This window comes from Gallus gallus, chromosome 19, assembly GCF_016699485.2.
Source record: "Gallus gallus isolate bGalGal1 chromosome 19, bGalGal1.mat.broiler.GRCg7b, whole genome shotgun sequence".
Lineage (NCBI taxonomy): Eukaryota > Metazoa > Chordata > Aves > Galliformes > Phasianidae > Gallus > Gallus gallus.
The window spans coordinates 8463150-8487467 of NC_052550.1; the positions used below are offsets into that span (position 1 = coordinate 8463150).

The 24318-nt window shown below is 40.3% G+C and overlaps 1 protein-coding gene across 1 annotated transcript; it reads left to right on the forward strand.

Annotated features, from left to right (window-relative positions):
- The first annotated feature begins 889 nt into the window (after window positions 1–889).
- APPBP2 (amyloid beta precursor protein binding protein 2) lies at window positions 890–23507 on the forward strand. Its single transcript, NM_001030723.2, has 13 exons — window positions 890–1041; window positions 10443–10531; window positions 11074–11225; window positions 11842–11965; window positions 14024–14192; window positions 14858–14947; window positions 15364–15431; window positions 15511–15616; window positions 15954–16078; window positions 16272–16357; window positions 16783–16973; window positions 17356–17521; window positions 17694–23507. The coding sequence occupies exons 1-13, from the start codon at window positions 901–903 to the stop codon at window positions 17945–17947; spliced, it is 1761 nt and encodes a 586-aa protein (NP_001025894.1). The 5' UTR covers window positions 890–900; the 3' UTR covers window positions 17948–23507.
- Window positions 23508–24318: the final 811 nt, after the last annotated feature.

Below are 24318 nucleotides of genomic sequence, written 5' to 3' on the forward strand. Positions count from 1 at the left end.
ATAGGCAACAGGTTTCCCTCTGCCATATTCATTTCTTCCTAGCCCTGTAACGCTTCTTTCTACAATTAAATGGCAAAGAACTATGCCTTTGATGGGGGCAGAAGAGCAGGCAAACGAAGCACTAACTTGAGGTGATACGGAGTTCTACACGGACTGGTGAGCTCTGAGATCCCGCCCGCGTTACCCCGGGGTGGCTGCGCAGTGTGGGGCTGTTTTGGACCCAGGGCTCCCAACTGCCTCTGCCCAACGGCTGCCCGGTACGTTCCTAGCGGGGCGCGTAAGACTCGCGTGGAAAGCAAATTAGCCTTGAACAGCTTGATAAAGATAACGAGATACTGACAAAACACAGCGCTCCTTGCACGTGGGGTTAATCTACGCAGAGTAAAGGGCGTTTTTAGCACATGGCAACCAACAGGGGCCTTCGGACAGGCAGTGAGCTTCAGGTGTGGCTCCAAGCTCACCCCGAGCTGCCGCCGCGGCTGTCCCTCACACGAGGGCCGGGGAGGGCAGGCGCTGTGGAGGAGCGCTCGGAGCCCGCCCTGCTGCCCTGTGCCAATCCCGAGCCCCACTGGGGCAGCAGGGTCACTACAGCCGCCGCAGTCCCACCCCCACGGCCCGCTCCTCACGCCCTCTCACCGCCCTCCCCTCGCACCCCCTCCCCCCGCCACATACCCGTAACCCCACCGCCCTTCCCTCTCACTCCCTCCTCTCCTCTCCGTCCCACATTCGCTTCTCGCGCCTCCCCAGTGCAGGCAGCTCAGCCCCTCGCCCCCTTTCTCCCCCCACCGTCCCCGCTCCCGCCGCCTCTCCCTCCCTTCTCCCTGCCTGTGGGGCTGCGGGAGCCGCGAGGCGGAGCGGGCCGGGCGGGGGGTGGGGGGAAGGCGGCTCCGCACACCCAAGATGGCGGCGGTGGAGCTGGAGTGGGTGCCCGAGACGCTCTATAACACGGCGATCTCGGCCGTGGTGGATAGTTACGGGCGGGCCCGGCGCCGGGACATCCGCTCGCTGCCCGAGAACATCCAGTTCGACGTGTATTACAAGGTGAGGGCGGGCAGCGGGGTGCTGAGCGAGGCCGGGCCCGGGCCGGGCCTGAGGGGCAGAGAGGGAAGGAGAGCGGGGCCGGGGGAGGAGGGGGCCCGGGCCTGTCCCCGCGGGGAGCGCCGAGCGCAGGGCCTGGTTTCCTACGGTGCTGCTGGGCTGAGGCCCGAAGGTCGAGGTGCGGGAACGAAGGCCTGCGGGGCGGCAGCGGAGGAGGGGGTTCTGGGGAGGCCGGGCCCCGCGGAGCGGCCGGGGCTGTCTGAGCCCGGGGAAGGAGGGAGGGTGCTGCCCTTGGAGCGAGGCTTCGGGATGGGTGGAGGCGCTTCCCCGGTGTGGGGGGCTGGGGGGGGAGAAGAGGTCAGGAGCGCGGGTTTGTGTTGGGGTGTGGAGGGTCTTTTCTTTTTCCTTCCTTTCCCCCCCATGTTGCAGAAGGTGATGTCTGTGGTGGAGGTTTCTGGGTCTGCCGTGCTCTTGTACCTTTAATGCCTGTTTGGAATCAGATGAAAGGAATTGAGGATCTTTAAATGGTGCCGTTTATCAGCTTTAAGTCATTTTTTCACATGGTGGCTGTTTCTCACTGAGCTGCCTCTAAAATACCCAGAGTTAGAGTAAAGGGTGCCCTGAGATAGTCCCCGAATCTCTATTGTCCACCAACTAAGCATTTCATCCATCTGTGGGAACCACTGGAAATAAGCATTCACCTGGGAAGGCTCAATATATTAAAAAAAAAAAAAAAAAAAAAAGAAAGGTGGTGATAACCTTTATTTCCTCTGCCAGTAAAGTTCTAAAAACCTGGGATGTGTGAAACAAAGTAATTTTTTTGATAAGTCTTTGTGAACCAGGCGTAGTGGCCCATCCAATGTGGGTGCAGAAACAGTATTTAGAAGGTATGCTGATCATCCCAGGAGATAGAGAAACTGTTTCTACCCAGCTGAAACACACAGGTAGATTTCTGCACCCTGGGTGTCTATTGCTGCTCTTAAGAGCTGAGAAGTGTGGAAATGCTCTGCCACAGCGAGTGTGCTTGGGGAAGGTGAGGTGGCTGAGATACAGCAATCAGTGGGTACGCCCTACAGATATGGGACTACCAACATAGGAGAACATTTTGAGACTTATTTTCAGTTGTTGGCAGGAATGGCCATTGATATTGGCATTGCCTGTCTTGGCATTCATACAGATGAAGGATGGTTCCCAAGGGCCTTCAAAACATAGAATTTCAGAAGTTAGTAATACCCAAGTATGTATTATTCCAAATTGCTTTAAAAACTCATCCACAGGTGACCTTAAAAGGTCACATGTACTTCTATTAACACTCTTCAATTGTTGCATTGTATCGGATTCATTTAGTGTTGTTTCATAATGAAAAATAATCCAGAAATAGATTTGAGTTCTAAAGAGACATTTTAATCTATTTGCTCTGCTCATGTAACAAGCAGGATGTTGTTTTGTTCAGGAGGTGGTAACAAATGTACTAAGGGCCTGTGTGGTTGTACTAATCACTAGCCAGTGTAATTTCTGTTAATGATGATAATTGGCATTATTTTTACTGTTTTTCCTGTATCTTACAACAGGCTGATCCTTGATTATCTGAAATGTAAGGTGCACCTATAATAGTATATATACATCTCTGTAGTGTCCTCATGCAGAATAAATAAAAACACATGGTGTATTTTGGTGAGTGTTGTGCCAGTGCTACCAATGGTAGGATAGTCTTCTGAGTCTTCTTGTAGGAGAATACATCTTCTTTAATGGTTGCATTTAAATTAGTTAATACATAAATATAACTACATCTTGGCTGGGGTGCTGAAGCAAGTGTAGTCATGACTGAATGGTTCTCTGCATGCAGAGCTGTCTGACTTCAGCCAGCACCTCAATGCATAGCTCAGAGAAATCTTTTGGAACAGTGCTTACATTTTTCTGTGCACCTGTACATCACTGAGTGCTGGTTCTTGATTTCTGTATTTGGATGGCTGTAGGAATACAAGTGATACTGGTGAACCAGGCTGGGAGGAGGACTCCCTCACACCTTTGAGTAGTTCCCTGCATGCTGTGTCTGGTGCTTGTTTTGTTTTTGGATTCTGAACACAGTTGCTGTGCTTTTTGAAATGATGTAGGCATTAAATACCATTTTATGTTAGTATGTGTATGCTCAGGGCATCCTGACAATGAGCTCTTTAAACCAGAAGTAGAATTTCCAAAAATCGCTACCAATCCTTAACAGAAGGCAAGCTAGAAGTCTTCTAAGTCTTTGTTGCATCTTTGTGGTTGTTGAAAGGCTGTCAATTTATTGTTGGTGTTACGTAGAGCAGTACTTATTCTTTAGATACATTTGAGAGAAGTTTGGCGTGTAGCGTATAACTTGCACGGATATGTCTGCATTTAGACCTTGTGAAAGATGGAGTGTCTTTTGATGATTATTGGAAGGAATATAAGTTTTTTCAGTCTTTCACATCCAACTTGCAAGAAACGCTGTATTACTCAGAACTTGTGATACTGGAGAAAGTGCCACTTTGCAAAACTAATAGGAAGCATCAATTGGATCTTCTTTTGACACCCACTGTGGATGTTAATTGGCTGTGGCCATACAGAACTTGAAAAATCTTTTTTAACCCATTCATTGGTATGAACACTTGAAATTAGCATTTGCAAGTGTTTTTCACAGAGTCTGCCAGCCTTGTTTCATTAAGATGACAGAGGTAGGATACAACATTATTACAACGGTGAAAATGGCCAATGCACTATGCTCTGAAAGGGAGGAAAATGCCACCTGAGAAAGTCTTAGTCTTATTTTTTTCCCCACCAGGGTACCCTCTGCTTCAGTGCTCAGCTGTGTTATGAGAGTGTATCATATTTCTCATTAACCAGCCCAATTGCTTTCAATTGTACAGATTTCAGAGCTGCTGATGTCTAGGACATGTTTTATAAACCCATGTGTTCCCAGTTTATGAACCAAACATGAGATGGCCGTGGAGTGCCCTTAGTTGTGGGCTCAGTAAGGAATAGGTTCTGTGGCACAGTGATAGGAGCAGGCAGGTTCCTGGTACTGAGTGTATTTATCCTTGAGTGTATTTATCCTTAAAAAATGACTAACACTTTAAAAATGAAAAATAAATCAAATAATCACGATTGCAATAATGTTAATCTGTACTTGTCTAGCCAGGGTATTACTGGATTTCTGTTTTTTAATTTTCTGTATCAAAAGCCTATTCACTTTTCCTTGCAACCATTACAGAATTAATAGAGACTGGGCAGAACACTCATGAGGATGTCCAAGAAAAATGCAAGTCTTATCACATCTGTGTTTGGAAGAGTTAATAACCAGTATCATTGCAAGCAGCACCTGCATCTGAAAAAAAAAAAAATATGCCAATGTAGTGCATTTTGTTTCCTTTGTGTCTCTGCTGGGTTAATGTATATCCTGGTGGTGTTGTTTCCTAGTAAAAGTGGTTGGTTGGTTTGTTTTTTTAATCTTAATGAGGAAGAGAGGGGGAGGCCTTGTGCTTAGGAGCTGAAGAAGGAAATATGCTGCATCGCAGTTAAAACACAAGCAGAGCACGCCTAGCAGCTGGGCTGCAGTGGTAAACGCCAAACTTTATTTAAAAAGTAGGCGATAACTGGAATAAATTGAAGTCCTCAAAAAATAAAATAAAAAGATCCTAACCACTCCAACACCCTATAACATCAAATGAATTTGTTTTGTGTCTTTTTTGGGAGGGAAAGGTAGGTGTTTAGAGGGAGGGATTTCATCCGAGTAATGTTGTTTTTGACAGAAACAGGACATTAAACTCTGCAGTCTAAAGATCGTTCAGTTAATGTCTTACAGAGAAGTTTTTTTCCCCATACTTCAGCTTTATGTTCTATTATGCATAATTTGTGTATTTTTTTTTGTTCTTGTTATGTTTTCCTGCTGTATTTGATGGGATAGTGCTTCATTAGTCATAGTGCTCTCTATTGTAGGTATTTATGCAGCAAGCTGATGTTGGGTTAACACTGGATAGATAACAAGGAGCTTCTAATATCTAATGTTCTTCAGAAATGTCTTTTATGGGTTGTGTGCTGTGTCTTTTCACATTGATTTTTTTCTTGAAAGTCACTTGGATCCGAGGTTCCTTGATTGTTTTCTGATGAGATCATTAACCACGGGAACAACTGAAGATGACTATTTGTTCCAAATACTTGGTGCAGACCTATAGCATTTAGTAGTTGTGCTATAATTATTTGTATTAAAAAAACTAGGCAAAATCCTAAAAGCCATAATCATGCTTTTTCTGCATTTGACACAGTTGATGAAATTTCCACACTGCTCCTACACTGATGTGAATCAAAACATAGATTATAAATTTACATCCTGATATCTCCAGCTTCTGGATAGTGGGTAGCTGGAGAACTGTCTTCCCACTGTACTCTGGTAGCCCCCCAGAAAGAGAAGGGTGGCTAAAAGAAGTGCTCGTATTGCATCTAGTTATTCTTTGAACCAAGCAAAATGAGTAAGCAGGAATTTGCTGACACTTGGCAACACGCGATAGAATGTCTGTTCTGTGCACTGCAGTAGAAATGACTTTTACTGATGAGGAACGATTACAAGCATCCTTTTCTGATCTTATGGAATGATCTGGTTTATCCTAAGGCTTCGTGCTTCTGGCTGTTTGATGAGGGAGGAAAGGATAGGCTTCCTGGGAGATGAAGTGTAGCTGTACTCATATAGTTCTGAAACCTTTCTGACCAGAAGGGTACAACCAAGGTCACAGCTAGCAGTGTGTCTTGGAAGGGAGAAAATCCAGAGCAAGTGGGTCGTGTTTTGTAGGGTTCCTGCTGTGACCGATCGGTGTGACTGCACAAAGGATTAATTCCTTTCATGCTGCTGTGCTTTTGGGCATCAGAAATTAAATATGTATGTGGAAAACAAGCATAATTTCCTTGTGCACGCATATAGGCATTGCGATCTGGTTGGATTTCCAGACTGGTGCATACAGTGGGACATGTCTGAATACTGCTTGAATTCAGTCATATCTGTCTATCACTCCCCTCTTTAAATCCTCCAAGTGAAGGAGAACCATCAGGCCATGAGCTTTGGTCCGGTGATTATTGCTCTTTATTTTAATACATACCTTATCTGTAGTCTTACTGGAGCTGAAACATCTTATACTGTTATGTCTTCAGTTTGCAGCTCCCTGCCTTGCTTACCATTCTTCAGAGTCTTACTATTTAGTTTGCTCTTTGTTTTGCTTTTTTCTCTTTGAATCTCTGTGTGGTTTTCTAATCCTGATATGCTTTTGCTTGCCTATTTTTTTTCAGTGTCCTTGTTGAATCTTAGACACTGAAACTCATAACTCAGACAATGAGGTAATACTATGAAAAAAGTGTTCAACTACTGCTGAAACAATAATTTTTGTTTCCACTTAATTTTGTCTGTACTGGTTGAACTTCAGTCAGAGACAAACCGCATAGAAAACGTATTGTTTCTTTACTATGGAGAATCTATGGGTGTGTATACTCTTGTGCAGGGTTCTGAGTGGAAGTAAATCAGACAAAAAACCCCAACGTACTGAAGTGATACAGGAAGAGCAGTGAGTGGAAGTGTGAAGCGTGCTGTGCATGTAGAGCATAAGCTCCCAAAGCTATCGGTTAAATTAGGCTTATTCAATACAGGCTTTTGGATTGTTTGTTTATATTGCTTGAGATGTTTCAGGATGAGCTTCCTGACTGGAAACGTGGTTTCCGAAAAGAGCTGTGAACTTTGATTTTGTTTTTTTAAGCCCTGAACGATATTGGGGTGGAATTGGTCTCATCCAGAAGCCTCATAGATGGTTTTAAAATAGATTTGTAAGAGATGAAAGTACCCAGATTTCTAACAGATTATTTTCTAAGCTTGTCCTCCAGCCGTCCCCAGGGCTTTTCAGGAGTCGTTTCTCAAAGGGTTGATTCAGTGCACTGACTTCAAAAAATCTTTTTCTTTCTGTGTTAAGTAGAGAAGGGAGGCGGTGGATGCAGCCAAACTTATTTTCTAGATGCGGATTTTGTTGTTTAAATATACAACCCTTCTTAAATTCAGTATGGTAGTCCATGTTATGTTATTGGACGTTGCTAATCATGCTGGGGGGGCTCCTTGGGACTTCTTGCAGCTTTAATTCTTACTGTAATGCATTTTTTTTTTTCAGGCCTCTTCCAAACTGGAGCAATAGGAGCTCTTCTTTTTTTTTCTTTCATTGAAAGTACTGCAATTCTCCTGGTCCTTTTACAACTGCTTAGAATTAATCTTTATTATGAACAATCTTAGAAAAAGTAGTTGCTCTTACATTTGTGCACAGTGGAGAATGCTGGTGATAAAAATACTACTTTCTCTGTCATGTTATGGCTTTACTTTTGCCGGCAGTTGGATGGCTGTGTTTTTAAGGGTTTGCTAAGAATCAGAGCTCAACTTAACCTACTGAGAGACAGCTCTCGCAAGAACTCACAAATAATTATATATACATGATGATAGGACAGTAGATAAGTTACAAGCTACTGTTATCAATATGTTTAACTGGAGACGCCTCTATACGCATTTTCTGAATGCTTAGGAGAAAGTTCTGTCAGTCACTGTTAGCCTTAGCTCTTGAAGGATGTCATGGTGGCTTTCCCACAGCTGTACCGAACAGTTGGACTGTGTAACAAAAAGCCAGCGCATGAGATGTGCTCCTTAGTTCGTGTCTTCAGTGCCGGACTTAACGTCAATTTGAGCAGTGTAAGCTGGAAGTCATTCTGTAGGTTCTTACACAGATTTCTGTAGTTTAAAAAAATAATAATAATTGATAACCTTCAAATAGGTTAAATTTGTGTACAAAAAAAAAAAAAACACCCACCTTCTTCCTTCCTAAGAACGGAGTAGTTTTTCAGGAATCCAGACCTCTGCCTTTCTTGTTGGGGCCTGTTTTTCTTGAATCACTCTTTTGTTTTGTTTTTCGTGTTATGTAGCAAGGCTTGTGGTCAAGAATTCTGTCTCTGGAGCTCTAACAAGGGGATCATTTCTTCAGTACTTGCAACTGCTTCTCAATGGGCAAATGAGAGTTACTGAACCTCCTGGAATTGCTTCATGGTTTGACGTAGTCTCACTATTTCCACGTCCAATTCTGTTTGAAACTATTGCTGTAACAGCTATAGCAGCTTGAGGAGACTTCAGGCAGAGTTAGTTCCTAAAATGCTTGTCAGCATGTGGAGGGAAGGGGTGAGTGGTGTGGTAAATGTTCTGAGGATACTCTATTTCTGGTTATACCAGGGAAAACTAGATGGGCTGTTTTCCCTCCGAGCTGGGGAGAGGTGTGTGAGGAATGGGTCACCTTTGGACCCAAAATCAGAGATGTGTAAAAAATGAGGGTGTGGTTTGGGGCATCCCCTGTTCCCCCTCACTGCCAGGGTGTTTTCAGTGGAAAAAACACTCCAGCTCTGATTTGTTTCAAGTACAGGGCCGTGGCACTGTTTATCTGAGGAACAAAATTTCATGCAGATACTGTTTAAGACTTCCTCTTTTATTTTTATTTTTTCCAGTGAAATAGTTGACTAAAAGGAAAACATTCATTTCTAGTAGTTGACATTTTTAGGTCAAAGAACTTTTGAAGTCTTTTTTGTAGGTTCTGTTAAAATAACAAACTTGTGCTGCAGAATCATTGTAATGTGCTTCATAAAGAACATGGACTAAAATGAAATTTCTGGCTGGATATGTTCTTACATGCTTGATTGGAGTACTCGTTGACCTGCTTCCTGGGCTTGTGGTTAAAATGATGCTCCAGATAAATGGCACTTATCAATAAAGGTATTGAAAGAAATGATTAGAACTCAGAAAAATGGAATTTTTTATTAAATCTGTGTTTGTATCTGAGTATTCTATCTGTAAATAACTCCTCTCTCATCTTTTGCTTGCATGGTGAGAGTGGCTGACTCCTCATTTCAGAGTTTCTCGTAGCTCTAAGCCCTGCTGAAATAGCCCAGAATGCCTTGCTGCTGATAGGAGTGCTCTGGTCTTGGACAGTGCGTGTTGGAATGTTGTAGCATTGGTTTTCTGAGTAGCTGTTAGAGTGTGTTATCTGCACCCTTGTGATGGCGTGAAGTGTGAGTGCACACCCTGGTGTGTGTGTGTAGTGTTCTGCCATCGCACGGTGCAGGTAGGAGAAAGGACAGAGGTGGCTCTGGAATGGCGAGTGCTGTGAGAGGCAGCATCTGCAGAGACTTGAGATGTGAGCTGCTGGTTTCTCCTTCTCCCCATAGAGCTGCTGCCTTGCAAAAAAAGTTTTAAATAATAAAAATCTGAAGGAATGCTGCCTACAGTACCTAAAATAACAAATGTTTGTGCCACAACAGTCCTGAATGACCCATCTTGTGCTGCTGAAAAAGGCTGCTTCCAGCTGACTGGTGCAAGTGGACCATGCTGCTTTCTGGCTGCGTACTCTACTTTTTGCCATTTGTGGTTTAGGGACTTCAGGATACCTGGATTTAAGAATCCCCAGTGGATTTCTCTGCCATATATTTGCACAGCCACTTCTGCACCTGTGTAAATTCTTAGTATTTATAGCATAACGTAGCAGGGAGTTCTACTGCTTAGCTATGCTTTGCACAAAGAACTGTCTCCGTGGTTTGTTTTTTATGAACAGGCTAAACTGATATATTTGCTTATCTGCAGATAGAAATTGGTTTCAGCATAAAACCAGGCATTGCTTTTAATAAATTCACGAACGTTCCCATTTACTCAAGCAGGAATTACTCATATAAGCTCAGGTATTAATGTGGTCAGAGCTCACGCCTGTGTTTAGCTCTGGGCATTGGTGAGTCATCCATTGCAGAGCTTGTGGGTTTGGGGTTGTTTTCTTGGATATATTATTTCATTGCTTCAGCCTTTGTTCCAGACAGAGGATGGAGTTTTATAGGATCACAATTGGTTGTTTGAATTTAGGCTTTGGCTTTGCATTTCCACTTACAAATAGTCTAAAATCTCTTCACACAGCTCTGTGATAGATTCTCTTTAATAAGAATAATAATAAAAAAAGAAGTATCTGATCTGATATCAAAGAAGCTATTTATTATAATTTTTACTAAATTTACTAGTTTTTTGGTTTTGTCTTTGTTTTCCAGCAATGTTTTCCAGTTGCAATGTTTTAAAGATGCAGGTAGATGTAGTGAATGTCTGGAGAAGGGAAGAAGAGAAAAAGATAAAAAGAACTTGAAACCAAATATAGAGCTCTTACAGCTTGTGTGTTTAAGATTTGCCATTGAAGTTGTTCTCCTGTGTGGAGATAGTGAAACTATTTATTTTTAATATTTACTCTTCTGCACTTTGAGCTCTAGAATTTGGAAGTTATCCTTACTGGTGAGCTAAATCTCCCAGGAGAGCACCAGGCCTTAAATTTTTAAATATATTTGTATTTTTCTTTCAGCTTTACCAACAGGGCCGCTTATGCCAACTGGGGAGTGAATTTTGTGAACTAGAAGTTTTTGCAAAGGTGCTGCGAGCTTTAGATAAAAGGTAAGCATCGTCCTATATTGATAGTGCTCATTTCAGCTCTTAGCTCTTGATCTGTTTTGAATCCAGAAGATGTCAGATCAGACTCTTTGTTATCAGGATAAGCTTTGCATCTTTAGTATCTCCCTCCCCTTGTTTATGTGTGTGTGATTTTAATGGGTTTGTCACTGCTCATTTATCTGCCATTTCAGTGTGAGTCAGGACATGGGTGGGCTTCGAGGCTTCCCCACCCACAGAGTCTAAGCAGAAAGCTTTGTTTTCCAGTTGTGACAGTGTGTGGGCAGCTTGTATTTTGCTTGTTCTGGAGGGTGTCCTTGTAAAGAACTGTGTATATACTCATTTTATTTTTTTTGGGTAATCCAACAACTGTAACCCATTAGCCTTGAGATTGTCAACTATGCTTGTATTCATCTGCTTTTGGTTTGAGAGAAGGCTGGAGTTATTTCCTTGAATCACTACTCATTTGTATCCATGGTGCTCATGCCAACTGACTGCACTGTTTTAAAAACTTCATGTATAACAAGTTTTGTTTTCTTTTGTTTCAGACATCTGCTTCATCATTGTTTTCAGGCTTTGATGGACCATGGAGTAAAAGTTGCTTCTGTACTGGCATATTCTTTCAGTAGACGGTGTTCCTACATAGCAGAATCGGATTCTGCTGTAAAAGAAAAAGCAATCCAGATTGGTTTTGTTCTAGGTAACTGGTGTTCATAGACTGTTAAGTGTATTGCTCTGTGCAAGCTTCAATTAAGCCAATGCTATTTTTTCATCTTTGTAACTTCTTTTTGAGAATGTGTGTATTTAGAATGTGTTTTTAGGAAGTCGCTTGGTGGCTTACATGTATATTACACTTAAATACCTAAAAATTTTAGGCTGCTCTCTGCTATTTCAAATGTTTCAAATACCACGTTTATAAATTTTATAGTTAACGTTAAGACTTTGTATATTTCTAATATTGATGTGTTTCATGATGAAAAAACTATGAAATACCAGAAGTCATGCTCAGCTGAGGAGAATTCTTCTGCTCATGTTTCTCCTTCAGTTCAGGACTGTAGGGTTAGCTCTGACAGAACTCCTATGTGCAGCATACAATGTTATGATGTTTTGTAAAATGCGGTTCCTTTGCTCTCTATGCCTGCGTTCCCCCTAAGCTGTTAGCAATGACTTCCTGTATTTTGGTATAGGGAATACTGCACTCCTGTATTCCTATTTATTTGTAATAAAATAAGAGTTCTTAGGCAATCTGAGCAAATACTTTTTCCTATAAAGGCATTTCACTGTTCAAAATTCTGTCTGTTCTTGATTTTTTCCAGGAGGGTTCCTATCAGATGCAGGATGGTATAGCGATGCTGAGAAGGTATTTCTTTCCTGCCTTCAGCTGTGCACCCTTCACGATGAAATACTTCATTGGTTTCGTGCAGTAGAGTGTTGTGTAAGGTGAGTTTACCTTTAATTACCATGAGTCTTACTACGAAGTATTTATTAGTAGTATAAATTAATTTGAGCCATGAAGCTTCAGATCCTCTCTTCAGTATTTTGCTGCACCATTGGCTTTCATTCCAGAAATAAGGTAATGCCATGAGAGACTTGATGTGCATGTGCACCTTCCTAGGATAGGAAAATGCTAGCTGTAGTACTACTGTCAGTACTTGGTCCTTTGACTTATAATTAATCAAAATAATTGTGTCCGATTGTTCGGCATGCTGGAGAAGCTGCCTCAAAAGTAAACTCACCTTCTCCAAATACAGAAAAAGAAATGAGATTATAGGAAACAGGTTTAGAAAAGAGAAATACAGATGAGAGATCTTAATTGTTCTTTCCTTCCCCTATGAGTTTATTGGAAGATCTGTCATAATGTATCATAAAAGGTATAAAATGTTGCACCTACAGACTGGCTCATATCTTCAGAATTTTAGCACCTTTTTACAGTAAAGTATTATGTTCTGATTTGCTTTACTTTGTGTTTTTTTTTCCTGTGTTATGTTGTCCTCTTGACTTACAAAGGCTTTCCTGATGTTTTCCGATCTCTATTACTCATTGTCTAATAACAGATCTCCAGAAGGGACAATGGAAGATAGTTTACCAAAATTTCTTATGTGCTAAATGACAGGCATTTGCAATAGGGAAGGAACAGCTGTCTCTTTTCTTTGCCTGTGATGAAGTTGGAATACAGTTCTGCCCTTTAGGCTTGAAATATGATAGTACACAGATTTTGAGTGCATCTCTTCAAAGTAAATAAGCATCAGCTTTCAATAACAAAAATCTTCTTTACTTTTGTTCTAAATAGAAGCCAGAATCTGAAATTTTTACTTGTCTGGAGAAACGGTGTGTGCTTCAATACTACTGTGTTTCCTTGTCTGTATTTTACCATTTACTGGAGCTTCTGTTAATCTTTCAGATGGGAAAAGAGGTGGTGTTAAGAAATAGGGAAGGGGGAGGAAAGGAGGCTGTTTAGAGTTGTTGTGAACTGTGACAACTGCATTGTCTTCTCTGGTGTTAATTCATTACTGGGTATTGAAGGGTGAAAACTTTCAAAAACTGTGAATCTAGAATGGATTGTCAGGATGGCACTAGATCAATCTGAGCAGATATGCTTGCTTATTCCTTCAAATCTGGCCTTCTTACTACTTGTATTCCTGTTGGACAACACTAAAATTAGCTATTGTTAAGTACTATTGCTCTTCCTTTAATCCAAAATTTCCCTGCTAGTGTTGCTCATTCATGAACACTTAGGTGGGTGTCATGTTTTCTTCTAGCATTTAAAGGTTGTCAATCCAAGAAACTATTATGACAGCTAAAGATTAGCTGTCCTGCTGTTCCTGACCTTAAAGTTGCTTGTGCTGCTGTCTCAGAGTGAACACTGCTATGTAAATGATGTTGAATGCATTTTAAAATATCCCTGTTCAGCCCCATTTATGAATTGTGCTTGGGTGCTAATGCCATCCAGCAGTATTGTCCCATCTTTCCTGGTGGCCCAGAGAATGACATTACTTCCAGATGTTTTCTCGTGTAGAATGGATGTAATTGAATCTCTTGTAAAAGTATTTATGATATACTGTACTGCTTAAGGACTGAAAACAAAGTGCAGAGATGCATGCAGAAGAGTTTGTACTTATTGTCAGTTTCAGTTTACCATGTTTTGGAAAGGAGGTAGAAGGAATTTAATACCATATATTACTGAGTTTTTGGAAATGAGATTTTATCAGTGTTGAGAATGGACTTTAGGAAAAATAAAACAAAGCCATACACACCAAAGCGGTTTGAGCACTGGATGTGCAGAGCTTCATCAATGTGAAAAAATCATTTGATATTTCCAACAGTAAAAATTCTGTGAGCAGTTCTTTTGTATTACTGAAGTCAGACAGAGCAGTTTTGCTGGGATGGTAGCCCAGTACTCTTCTAAGTACAACACCAGATTGTAGATCAATGATGCTGCAGCCTAATGAAATGTTTTATTCAAACACTGATTAGAAGATCTCTTTACATCTTTGCAAGGTTGCTCCATGTTCGAAATGGTAACTGTAAATATCACTTGGGAGAAGAAACGTTCAAACTGGCTCAGTCTTACATGGACAAACTTGCAAAACATGGTCAGCAAGCAAACAAGGCAGCACTCTATGGGGAACTGTGTGCACTGCTTTTTGCCAAGAGCCACTATGATGAGGTGAGTAGGGTTGGCTTGTTTCTGTTTTGCTTCCAGAAACTGGTTATGAAATCTGCTAGGAATTTCCATGACTGGCTCACTATTCATGTTATCTTTCTAGTCTCAGTTCCATCTGTTTCTTGATACCAGAGGTATACTTGATTTACCATCTGGTTACTGTGTATTATTCTGAGTACAAGCTCTTAATGGTACTTTAACTAATATTAAGAAATTATATGCAGTAGATTGCCAGAGTATTTTGGTTATCAGTAAATTACACGTTACAAAAAGTTTATTTGAATAGGTAAAAAGAAATTGGAGAACATAACACTTTGCAGCTAGTTTAGAAAAAAGGTGACTTTAGTGTGACTGTGGTTTTTTCAGCTCCTAAATTCCTTGACTAGGAAGCTGTTGTCTATGACAGTGATTGTAAAGATAAGTTAAACATTATAAAATACCTTTTTTCTATGAAATATATTACATTTTTTTTAATTATACAGACCTTAGCGTAATATAGAATACTGCACATTCTGCATTAAGCTGAAGATAATTTCTTCAGGTTTGTCAGACCATGACAACCAGCATTTTTAAAATCTGGTAATGTAAATGACTATTCTGTATTTTTATTAATATTTGCAACACAGTGATGTTTCAGATCAATTATGTTGGTTAACTTTGTTTGACAGGCTTACAAGTGGTGTATAGAAGCTATGAAGGAGATCACAGTTGGCCTGCCTGTAAAAGTAGTAGTGGATGTTTTGAGACAAGCTTCTAAGGTGAATTTAGACTCTTCCATGTTTTTCTAACTAAGTTGCTTCCAGGAATGGGTGAGAATGTGTAGTACCTCTGGTACACTTCATACACTTCCAGTATATTGTTTTCCTTTCCCCATGAAACTGAATTATAGCTGTTCAAAGAAGCATTATGACAGAGCTAACTTGAGAGACTTCCATAAAAAGATGTTCTATTCCAGTCTTTGATGTAGACCTAGGTTCAATGCTAATCTTTTTGGTGATTTATGTCAGTGTAAAATATTTATTGATGCTTTCTGTGAACTCCTTGTTAAATAAGTAAAAAAATCCTCTAGTGACAGCAGTTATTCTAGAATTAAAAGTAATAGAAATTGGGCCAATATCTCAAGGAGAAGGTTTGAGTGTACACCTCTTCATATGCTTCATTTCAACCCATTTAGGCTTGTGTTGTAAAACGTGAGTTTAAGAAGGCTGAACAGCTGATAAAACACGCAGTGTATCTTGCCCGGTGAGTACTATTCAAAAAAAGTCCTCTTTAAATGTACTCTTAACTTGCCTCTGTGAGTAATATAAGCATGTTTCTACAGGGAGCATTTTGGAGCCAAGCACCCCAAATATTCTGATACACTACTAGACTATGGATTTTATTTGCTCAACGTAGACAATATATGCCAATCTGTTGCCATATATCAGGTATGCTACAGGGCTAAATGTATTTGGTTTCTATTAATATATAAAATGCCTCTATTTCTTCTGAAACTCACGTTTTTAATTCAGGATAATTAATACATTTAATTACTGCACTGTTTGTAGGTTTTGGATTTTTGCTTTCATTTTTTCGTTGGCCCTTGTGTGAGTTCTATGGATTTGCTGTCTGAAGTATGTGGATGTACACCTACAGAATTTGAGCCATTAGACTTTTTTTGACTTTTTTTTTCCTTTTTAGCAGTAAGATGCATAAGGTTGGGGTTTGTTTGTTTGTTTTTGTCCCGTGTTAACTGATGTAATGGTGTTCTTGTAACTCTTTCAGACAGCTCTTGATATTCGACAGTCAGTATTTGGAGGTAAAAACATACATGTAGCTACAGCTCACGAAGATTTGGCTTACTCTTCTTATGTTCACCAGTACAGCTCTGGAAAATTTGACAATGCACTGTAAGTACAGCTATTTGAGGTAATGGCAGTAAATCTAATACCCCAAATGGGGGGGAAGAATGTTTTTAATTTATACAGGTTTTTCTAATAAGAAATTTAATACAGTGAACATCTACATTTATGTTGTTAATACTTTACCAGTCAGCTGCTAATTTAAATAGCAATGAGGATGCATATATTTAAACTCTTTCAGATTCCATGCTGAACGTGCTATTGGCATTATAACTCACATTCTCCCAGAAGACCATCTTCTCTTGGCATCTTCAAAGAGAGTTAAAGGTAGTTCCCTTAATTGCATTACTGGAACAGTTTAATATTTTGTCAGTGGAGAGCAGTCATTCAGTTGTGTTTATTCTGTTTCCAGCAGAGGCAATGTAGCATAAGCTTTTTCCCAAGTTGAGATGGTTGTAGAATACTCCCTGTAGTCCTCAATGTTCTTTGTCAACATGCTTGTAAAGTACAAATTTAAAATTCTTTAAAACTTAGTTGAACTGATTCTTTAGATAATAGCAGTAAAAATACAGAATATAAAAAAGTGTTGGTAACTTTGATATCTAGCTGTAAAGTTTGAAAGCATTTTGTAATAAACATAAATCCCAATTTAGATATCTCCTGAGATTTCTTGGGTGGATGACTTTCTGCTACCTATAGCTGGTGTATCTGTGTTTACAACATGGTGATGTCACTTTTCTTCTTATACTCAGCACTTATCCTGGAGGAGATTGCAATAGACTGTCATAACAAGGAAACTGAGCAGAGGTTACTTCAAGAAGCTCATGACTTGCATCTGTCCTCACTTCAGTTAGCTAAAAAAGCCTTTGGGGAGTTTAATGTACAAACAGCAAAACATTATGGCAACCTTGGAAGACTGTATCAGTCCATGAGAAAGTTTAAGGTAAGATCTTCTGATGTGAATCTCTTGACGTATGATTTACAAGATGCCTATAGATCTGTCAAAGCAAACTGTACTTTATGTCCCTGGTTCATAACCTCAGTTGGTAGTTTCATGGTTAGAGAACTTCCATTTTAATATTTCACCTGTCCAAAGCTTTGCACAAAAATAATTAAGATGCCTTTGGGGGCAGGATGCAAAGTGATGTTACTTGCTGATGATCTAAAATAAGAATTTGGAGAACTTAGTCTGGTTTTGGCCTTCCTATCTTTTTATTTTTTGCCCTTTATGAAATGCTTGACTACTTAACCACTGCGTAGATGTTTCTTTAAGTCTTTATGGTGCAGTGAGTGGCGTCTGACCCATATGAATTTGTTCCTCACAGGAAGCAGAGGAAATGCACATCAAGGCAATTCAGATTAAGGAGCAGCTCCTGGGTCAAGAGGATTATGAAGTTGCACTGTCAGTGGGACATCTAGCTTCTCTCTATAACTATGATATGAATCAGTATGAAAATGCTGAAAAGCTTTATTTGAGATCCATAGCAATTGGTAGGTGATTCTTACAGTGTTTGTTTACATAGCAGCTTCAATACAAAAAAAAAAGCTTTTTGAAATGTGTTAAGTGTTTTACTGAATAACTAAAAATGCAGTATTTCTATTTTTTGTGTGGTTTCAAACTAAATACTGAATTTTAATTTTGTTATCTCCTGCCTTTCTTTAGGAAAGAAGCTTTTTGGTGAAGGATACAGTGGACTTGAATATGATTACAGAGGTCTCATTAAACTGTACAATTCCGTTGGCAATTATGAGAAAGTTTTTGAGTACCACAATATTTTGGCCAATTGGAACCGGTTGCGGGATCGGCAGTTCTCAGTTACAGATGCTCTGGAGGATGTAAGCAGCAGTCCTCAATCCACTGAAGAAGTGGTCCAGTCTTTTCTGATGTCTCAGAACGTTGATGGACAGAGTAGCTAAGAACTCGGTCAATTAACCAGTTAAGTTTTTTTTCCCAGATTACAGGGGAGAAGTCATACTGTGAAATCTAAACCATGTAGTTCTCTGGGGGCTGGAATTTGCATTGAAACACTGGTCCAGTCTACTGAAGAGTGCCCATACGGATGAATGTGTGTTAAATTCTTATCAGCATGTGTATGGCATGTTTAGTTCGGCTCACGTTTTTAACTTGGTATTCCAGAAAACCCCTTCTTTCTTTTTTTTTTTCCAAAAGAACCTATTTTGCAGAAGTTCTGCAAGAGAACATTAAATAAAACTGTTTGAGTTCAAAAGAGTTGCATTCTTATTATGAATGGAAGGTTTCAACAAGAGCTTTCTTCTCATAGACAGAAAGAATAAACGCTGTACTACAAGAAATTATACAAGAGAGGTCTCTCTACTTTATGCATTGTAGCAAAGTTAATCACAGATATTAAGAAAAGGGAGGATGCTTTGGCTGCTGCCTTATGAAGAAAAGTGGCAAAGAATCACTTCGGAGAGCAACATACCATTTGTAATCCACAATAAGTTGATAAGGAAGTACAGACCGTATGTTGTTTTTTATATCCTGAACTGGACCAGTGTTCATCTGTAAGTGATGGAAGATCCAGTAGACCAGCAACCTTAGTTTTCTTCGGTACCAGCCAAGAGTGCTAATCTTCATAACAGGACCAGGAAAATCAAAAGTGGACCAGCCTGCTAGAAACAGTTTTTGGACCAGTGGCTTTAATTTAATATTTCTGCCCCTGCATTCACTTTTACAGTAGAATTATTTCATTTAGATGTATGACCAGTGCAAAATTATATTCCTGTAATAGATACAAAACTAGGAAGTGAACGTTCTTTAGCAGTTGCGATGGCATGTTTTTACTTAGCAAGCTTATACAGATATTAATGTCAATGCCACACGCAAAAACTAGAAATGCTTAACTATTTGCTGCAGTCATCTTTTTTTCTATTATTTTTTTTAATGGGCTTACTCTAATAATTGAGGCAGTAACTTGTTTATACCAGTTAATGGTTTTGTATTACAATCCAGTTCAATTTTATGTTTCTGAAGAACACAACTTATTGTACAGTTTGCAGGGGTCAGTGGAAAATGCCAAAAAGCACAACAGGTCTTTTTTTGTGATGCTTCATTTCTACATTAAACAATAGTACAACCAGAAATGGATTTCCTTTATATTAATTTAAAAAGCAGAAATCAGCTGTAAAGATCCTTTAATAATGCCTATCTCACTAGCTTGTCTTAATTTTTTCTTCTGTTGGGAAGGGGGGGCTGCTTTGCTGTGTAGATTTATTTATTTTGGGTTTTTGTTTTTTTTGCTTGGGTGTGTGTTTTTATTTTTTTAAAATGTTGAGGTAATACTCATTTGGAAGTGTAACATAGCAAACTAGAAACAATTCACTGCTGTTACCTCTGTTCTTATTATAGTGGCGCAAACAGTGCCCTATAGTTGGATTCTGTTTTGGGTTTTCTCCATCCCCCCTATTTTCAGGGGTTTGTAACTTGGCCATGGAAGTTCAGTCCAAGCTGGGGCTCAGCAAGCAAGGTTCCTACAGGACTTGGACTGGATGTTTTTTTGGAGTTTGTTTTCTCTTAATTAGTTTATAAAGCTTGGGACAGGGAAAGCTGCTTGATGGTCTTCAAGAAAGAGTGCACAGAAGAAATAAGAAATTTCAGACACTACTTTGAGCTTAATGACTCCTTTAAGAACTAAAATTTTCTAGGCCAATAGCTCATATACTGGTGCCTTCAAGTATAACTTTGGGGGAAAAGGCTGAATAATACCATCTTGAGTATGCAGTGATATGATTAGTGCAGCTTTAATGACTGCATGCTTGGAATACTTTCATTAAAGTATTTGCATTTAAAAACAACAAAAAACTGTGGTATTAAGGCTTACATTGCAGTGTATCCTCAAAGGCTGTTCAATGAAAATTCAACTTAAAATTATGTATGGATTTAATATCTACTTCATAGCAATTTTTCTTGCATAGGAGTGCTTTAGGTGAAATATTTTCATCTCTGAATATTCATCCATTAGGGCAGTGATTAATTATAAAGTTCTTTTGAATTCTTTTCTTTAGTCCTATTAAAATTACTTAAGTGAAGCTTGTGATGTTAGTACCAGAATTTGGGCAGGGGAATGTTGCTTAAAATTGTCCTCAACAAGCTATGTTACTGCTGTATTGCAGAAAGCTTTAACAGCTTCAGAACGGGCACTGACTTGCATTTATGGGTGTCTGTTTGCTGATGGTTTCCAGTCGGGCCCCTGCTTCCAGCTTCTGGCTAACAAAACTCAAAGGTCTCAAGATTTTGACTGAGTTGGAGAGTGTTATTTGACTGATACTGGTGAAAGCAGTCTATGTGAACCATTGCTGTCACATCAGCTCTCTGGTTTCTGTGTGTGTTTCAAGGGTTGCTTTCAATTTGTGGCAAATAGGAGGGCTTCCAGCATGGGGCAGGTTTAGGGAGGTGTTTGCTTCTGAAAACCAAAAACATCTGTTCCGTTTCTGTGATGGGTAGCTTTATTCTGTTTTCTCAGGCCTGCTGGGTGGATGAACTTTCCTTTTTTTCCTCAAGCTACTTCACTAGCATGTTGTGTACTTTGATGTATTGGCTTGTCTAGAAGGGATTCACATCCTGAAAGTCACCCAGAGTTCTCTTTGATGGACTTTGGCCAAGGAACGTGACTTGGACAAGAGCATGTGTTGTGATCCTTGTGGAACTACTAGCATGCTTTTCATGTGACTAAATTAAATCCTGGCTTGACTGTTGGGCTGAACTTCTCATTGTAGCACTTCAGCAATTCTGGTTGTGCCAAGGCACATACGTTTTGGGGAAAGGTAGCTGTGGCCAACTGCTAAAGCTGTCAAAGCAGAGGAGCTTTGCAAGGCAACTTTGCAGCTGCCTATAAAATTCTTTGTCACCTGCTCTGCATGCCATAGCTTGGAACCTCTGCTGTCCTTGCAGATGGACTCTCCATGCGATAACATAGAACTGGCCTTTCTAGTTTTCAGTTCTGTCTCTCTGATCTTGTTTTTGGAAGAAATTGGTTGTCTGCATTGGCATGTGGAGACAACATTTTAGATGTGTTGTTAGTTGTTAATCTGTCACTGTCTCTGCTGTTTGATATCCCTGAGAAAGTAGAAGTCCAATTGGATGGCTACAGAAGAAGGTAAATGACTTGCTCATCCATAATGGTGGAAACATCTCCAGTGTCATTGAGGCAGACTTCTAAGTATTCATTTAATTATATTTAATGACTTCAGCACTAGGTAGAGCTAAAGGAACAGAGTGTTATCTACTATGTTCTCTGTACTGTGCAACTTTTCAGTACAGAATTTGCCAACAAAGACCCTGCGCCTCCCTCCCATTAAGTGTAGAACCAAGGAATTCCTGTCCTATTTTAGCCCTAAAACAAGCTTTCCATATGCATCTGAGTGTAAGTACTGGGGAAGGGGGCTTTATAGTTAGCCTTGTTAGGAGACCTTGTCCTTGCTGTAATGCAGTTAGCCAACTGCAAAATGCTCAATGACTTTGATTAATTGTTGGCATTTTATATACGCACAATGCACCTACCGCTAGGTAAGATGGTGTTACTTGGTGCTGGTGTTAAAAATAGGAGAACTGGGGTTGGGACTCCAATGAAATGCATCTTCAGAGTATTTACTGATGGTAAGTAATCACAGAGCGATCGGTTACAAGTGGTGAGGAGAGGTGTCACTTCATAGAAAATTATTATTGTTTAAGCCCTTATTATTTTCAGCATAAAGCTTTTGAAATCAGTTATTTGTCTTGCTTTAAGTGAACGCTGCAATTTGTAGGGAGGAAAGGTGACGTCAGGATTCTTCCACTGTTTTTGGGACATGGGCGATTCTGGATGACTTCTTGTGGCAAAGGAGAGGCAAGCAGAGCTTAAGAACTGACAAAATGGGACGGGGAAAATTGCAAAGAGATGTTTGAAAATAAGTATATCCCTCGGTTACTTGAAGTAAAACACCTACTGACTATTTGGCCCTGCACTGTGGTTTGGTTGCTTTTACAGCATGAAGTTATGACCAACAAGTGTCTGCCTCTGTGTTGTAGTCTTCATGAGCACTCTTTACAAACCTGGTAGTTGAAAACTTTTTTTTTTTTGCACAAAGTTTTTTTTTTTTTTTAAGAATTTTGCAGGTCTTTTAGTTGCTGGATTCTAACTTATTGGGACAACAATGTTCTTTTGTAACTTTAAAAATGCATTTTTTTTAATGTGCTGCAGTCTGAAATTTGCAAAAGGTGCCATTGCGTTGCTTCTCATGGTACAAGAAATGCACATTGAACTTGATTTCCTTTTTATTGTTGTGTATTGGTAGAGTACAAAAAGGAAAATGCGCTGTGCCTAAAACATGAGTGAAGCTATGGACAAAACCTTGGTTTGTACGGATGGGATTTGACTTCCCAGGGTAGCAGCAAATAACGCGGGGGAGATGTTGCTGTTACCAGTCTGTAACGAAGCTTGTGCAGAAGCTTGGTTTTTCTCTAAAGCTCGTTGTTTCCCTTTTTTCCTTATTGTTTCTATAGTAAGAAAATGACTGGCCAAATGTTAATTGCAGATCTGACTGTTCGTTGTGGGTGTTTCCATGTTGGACGTGTATGGCCTGTTGCACGGTTTGTTTCTTGGCCTTTTGAGGATTCTGTGAGAAGCAGGGAAGAAATTTCCTTTATCCAGACATCAACCAAACTGCTTACAAAAACGTTGACAGCACTGGTAATGCTTCTGTCCCTAAATCTCAGGAATGTTTCGGGCAGTGAAACAGGTTTCCCTTTGGTGATATAGAGGTGCGTGCTCTAGGGTCTTGTTTAACAATATTTCATTGCAATCCTAGGTATCTATAGCATGAGTGGCCTTAGTGAGTTTGTTGAAGTGCACATTTTTTTTTTCAAAAGTAAATTTTAAGATGAAAAAGATATATACTATATAAATATATAGAGATATTTAGAAACTTGGTTTGTGGTGCACAAGTTCAGTGTTGGATCACTAAATAATTGTCGCAGGTACCATACGTGTAACTTCTTTCTTTTATGTATATTCCTTTATGGGAAGCAATGTTGCCATGGTAACTAGGACTTCACAGTTTCTTTACTACTTAATGATGTGAATGAACTCCACGTTTTATTGAACATTACCAGGTTCAGTACTATTTTTATACTTATTGAACTACAGGGAATTTTAATTTAATAGCATTCTAAAAGAGATGTTGCTTGAACTGTATAACTGTATAAATCAAACTACTTACACAGAAAACACCTCTAAACCAGAATCTCTACCTGTAGTGCCACAGTCATTTATATGAAGGTATCTTGATCATGACTAGACTTGGAAGACCACCCTACTTGTGTCAAGACTTAATGTTTCGTATCCTACTTCTCACAGACTGCAGTGCCCAGCATTATTTGTAACCATCAAACCATATTATGTTTGTAACCAGCATTGTGATATTCTGTAATTGTATTGCTAAAATGAAATATTGACCTAATAAATATAGTGTTCCTGCATTTGGAAGCATCCGCATTGAATTTGGTTCCAACTTTTGCTTCTGGTGAATACCTGCCCCTTTCTTCCCTGCTCTGCCTTGCTGTGTCATAACCCGTGTGTAAGTAAGTGGGAATTCAGCTGGCACTGCCTCAGCCCGACAGCAGTGAGGGAACACAAGGAGAGCGGCTGCCTTGTTCTGAATGTGCCCTCTGGGATGCCAATGCTGGTGCTTGCGCAGCGCTCAGCCAGCAGCAGGTCTGTTTGTGTGTTTCCTCTGGGCTGCCACCGTTACTCTGTTCTTCCATAGACGGCGCACTCCCAAAAGCATTAAGAAGTTGTACTTACTGTTCAGCAGTCCAAACTGTGCTGTGTCAGCGGGTAACGTGTGTGCAGAAACACCGCGAGCTCTCGATGGTAGCAAGAAGGAGAAAACTTTCTCCCTTCTGCAGATTGTGATCCTCCCGCCAGGTTTAATCTGAAATGTCTTCAGAGGCAGAGATGGTGGCTGCGGCTGCTTCCCTGTGCCTGACGTCCAGGTGTGGGCTCCCCTCAGAGCGACCGCACCTGGGAAGGTGCCGCAGTTCACTCGGATTTGTTCTTTTCCCTTCTCACCTTGCCTTGTTGATAGCTTCATTGACCACTTCTGCAGGCTTACCTGCAGAATTCCTTACCAGCCTGTTGCCGGCTGCTCCGTGCTCACCCGGCCGCTTGCTGTGGTACTCAGCATGAAATACAAAGGCCTGTGGGTGAGGGCTGGGCCTTGCGGGCTGAGGGCCTCACTGTGGGCTTTGCTGGCGGCCAGGCCTGTGGCACAACCCCGAGCTGTGACCC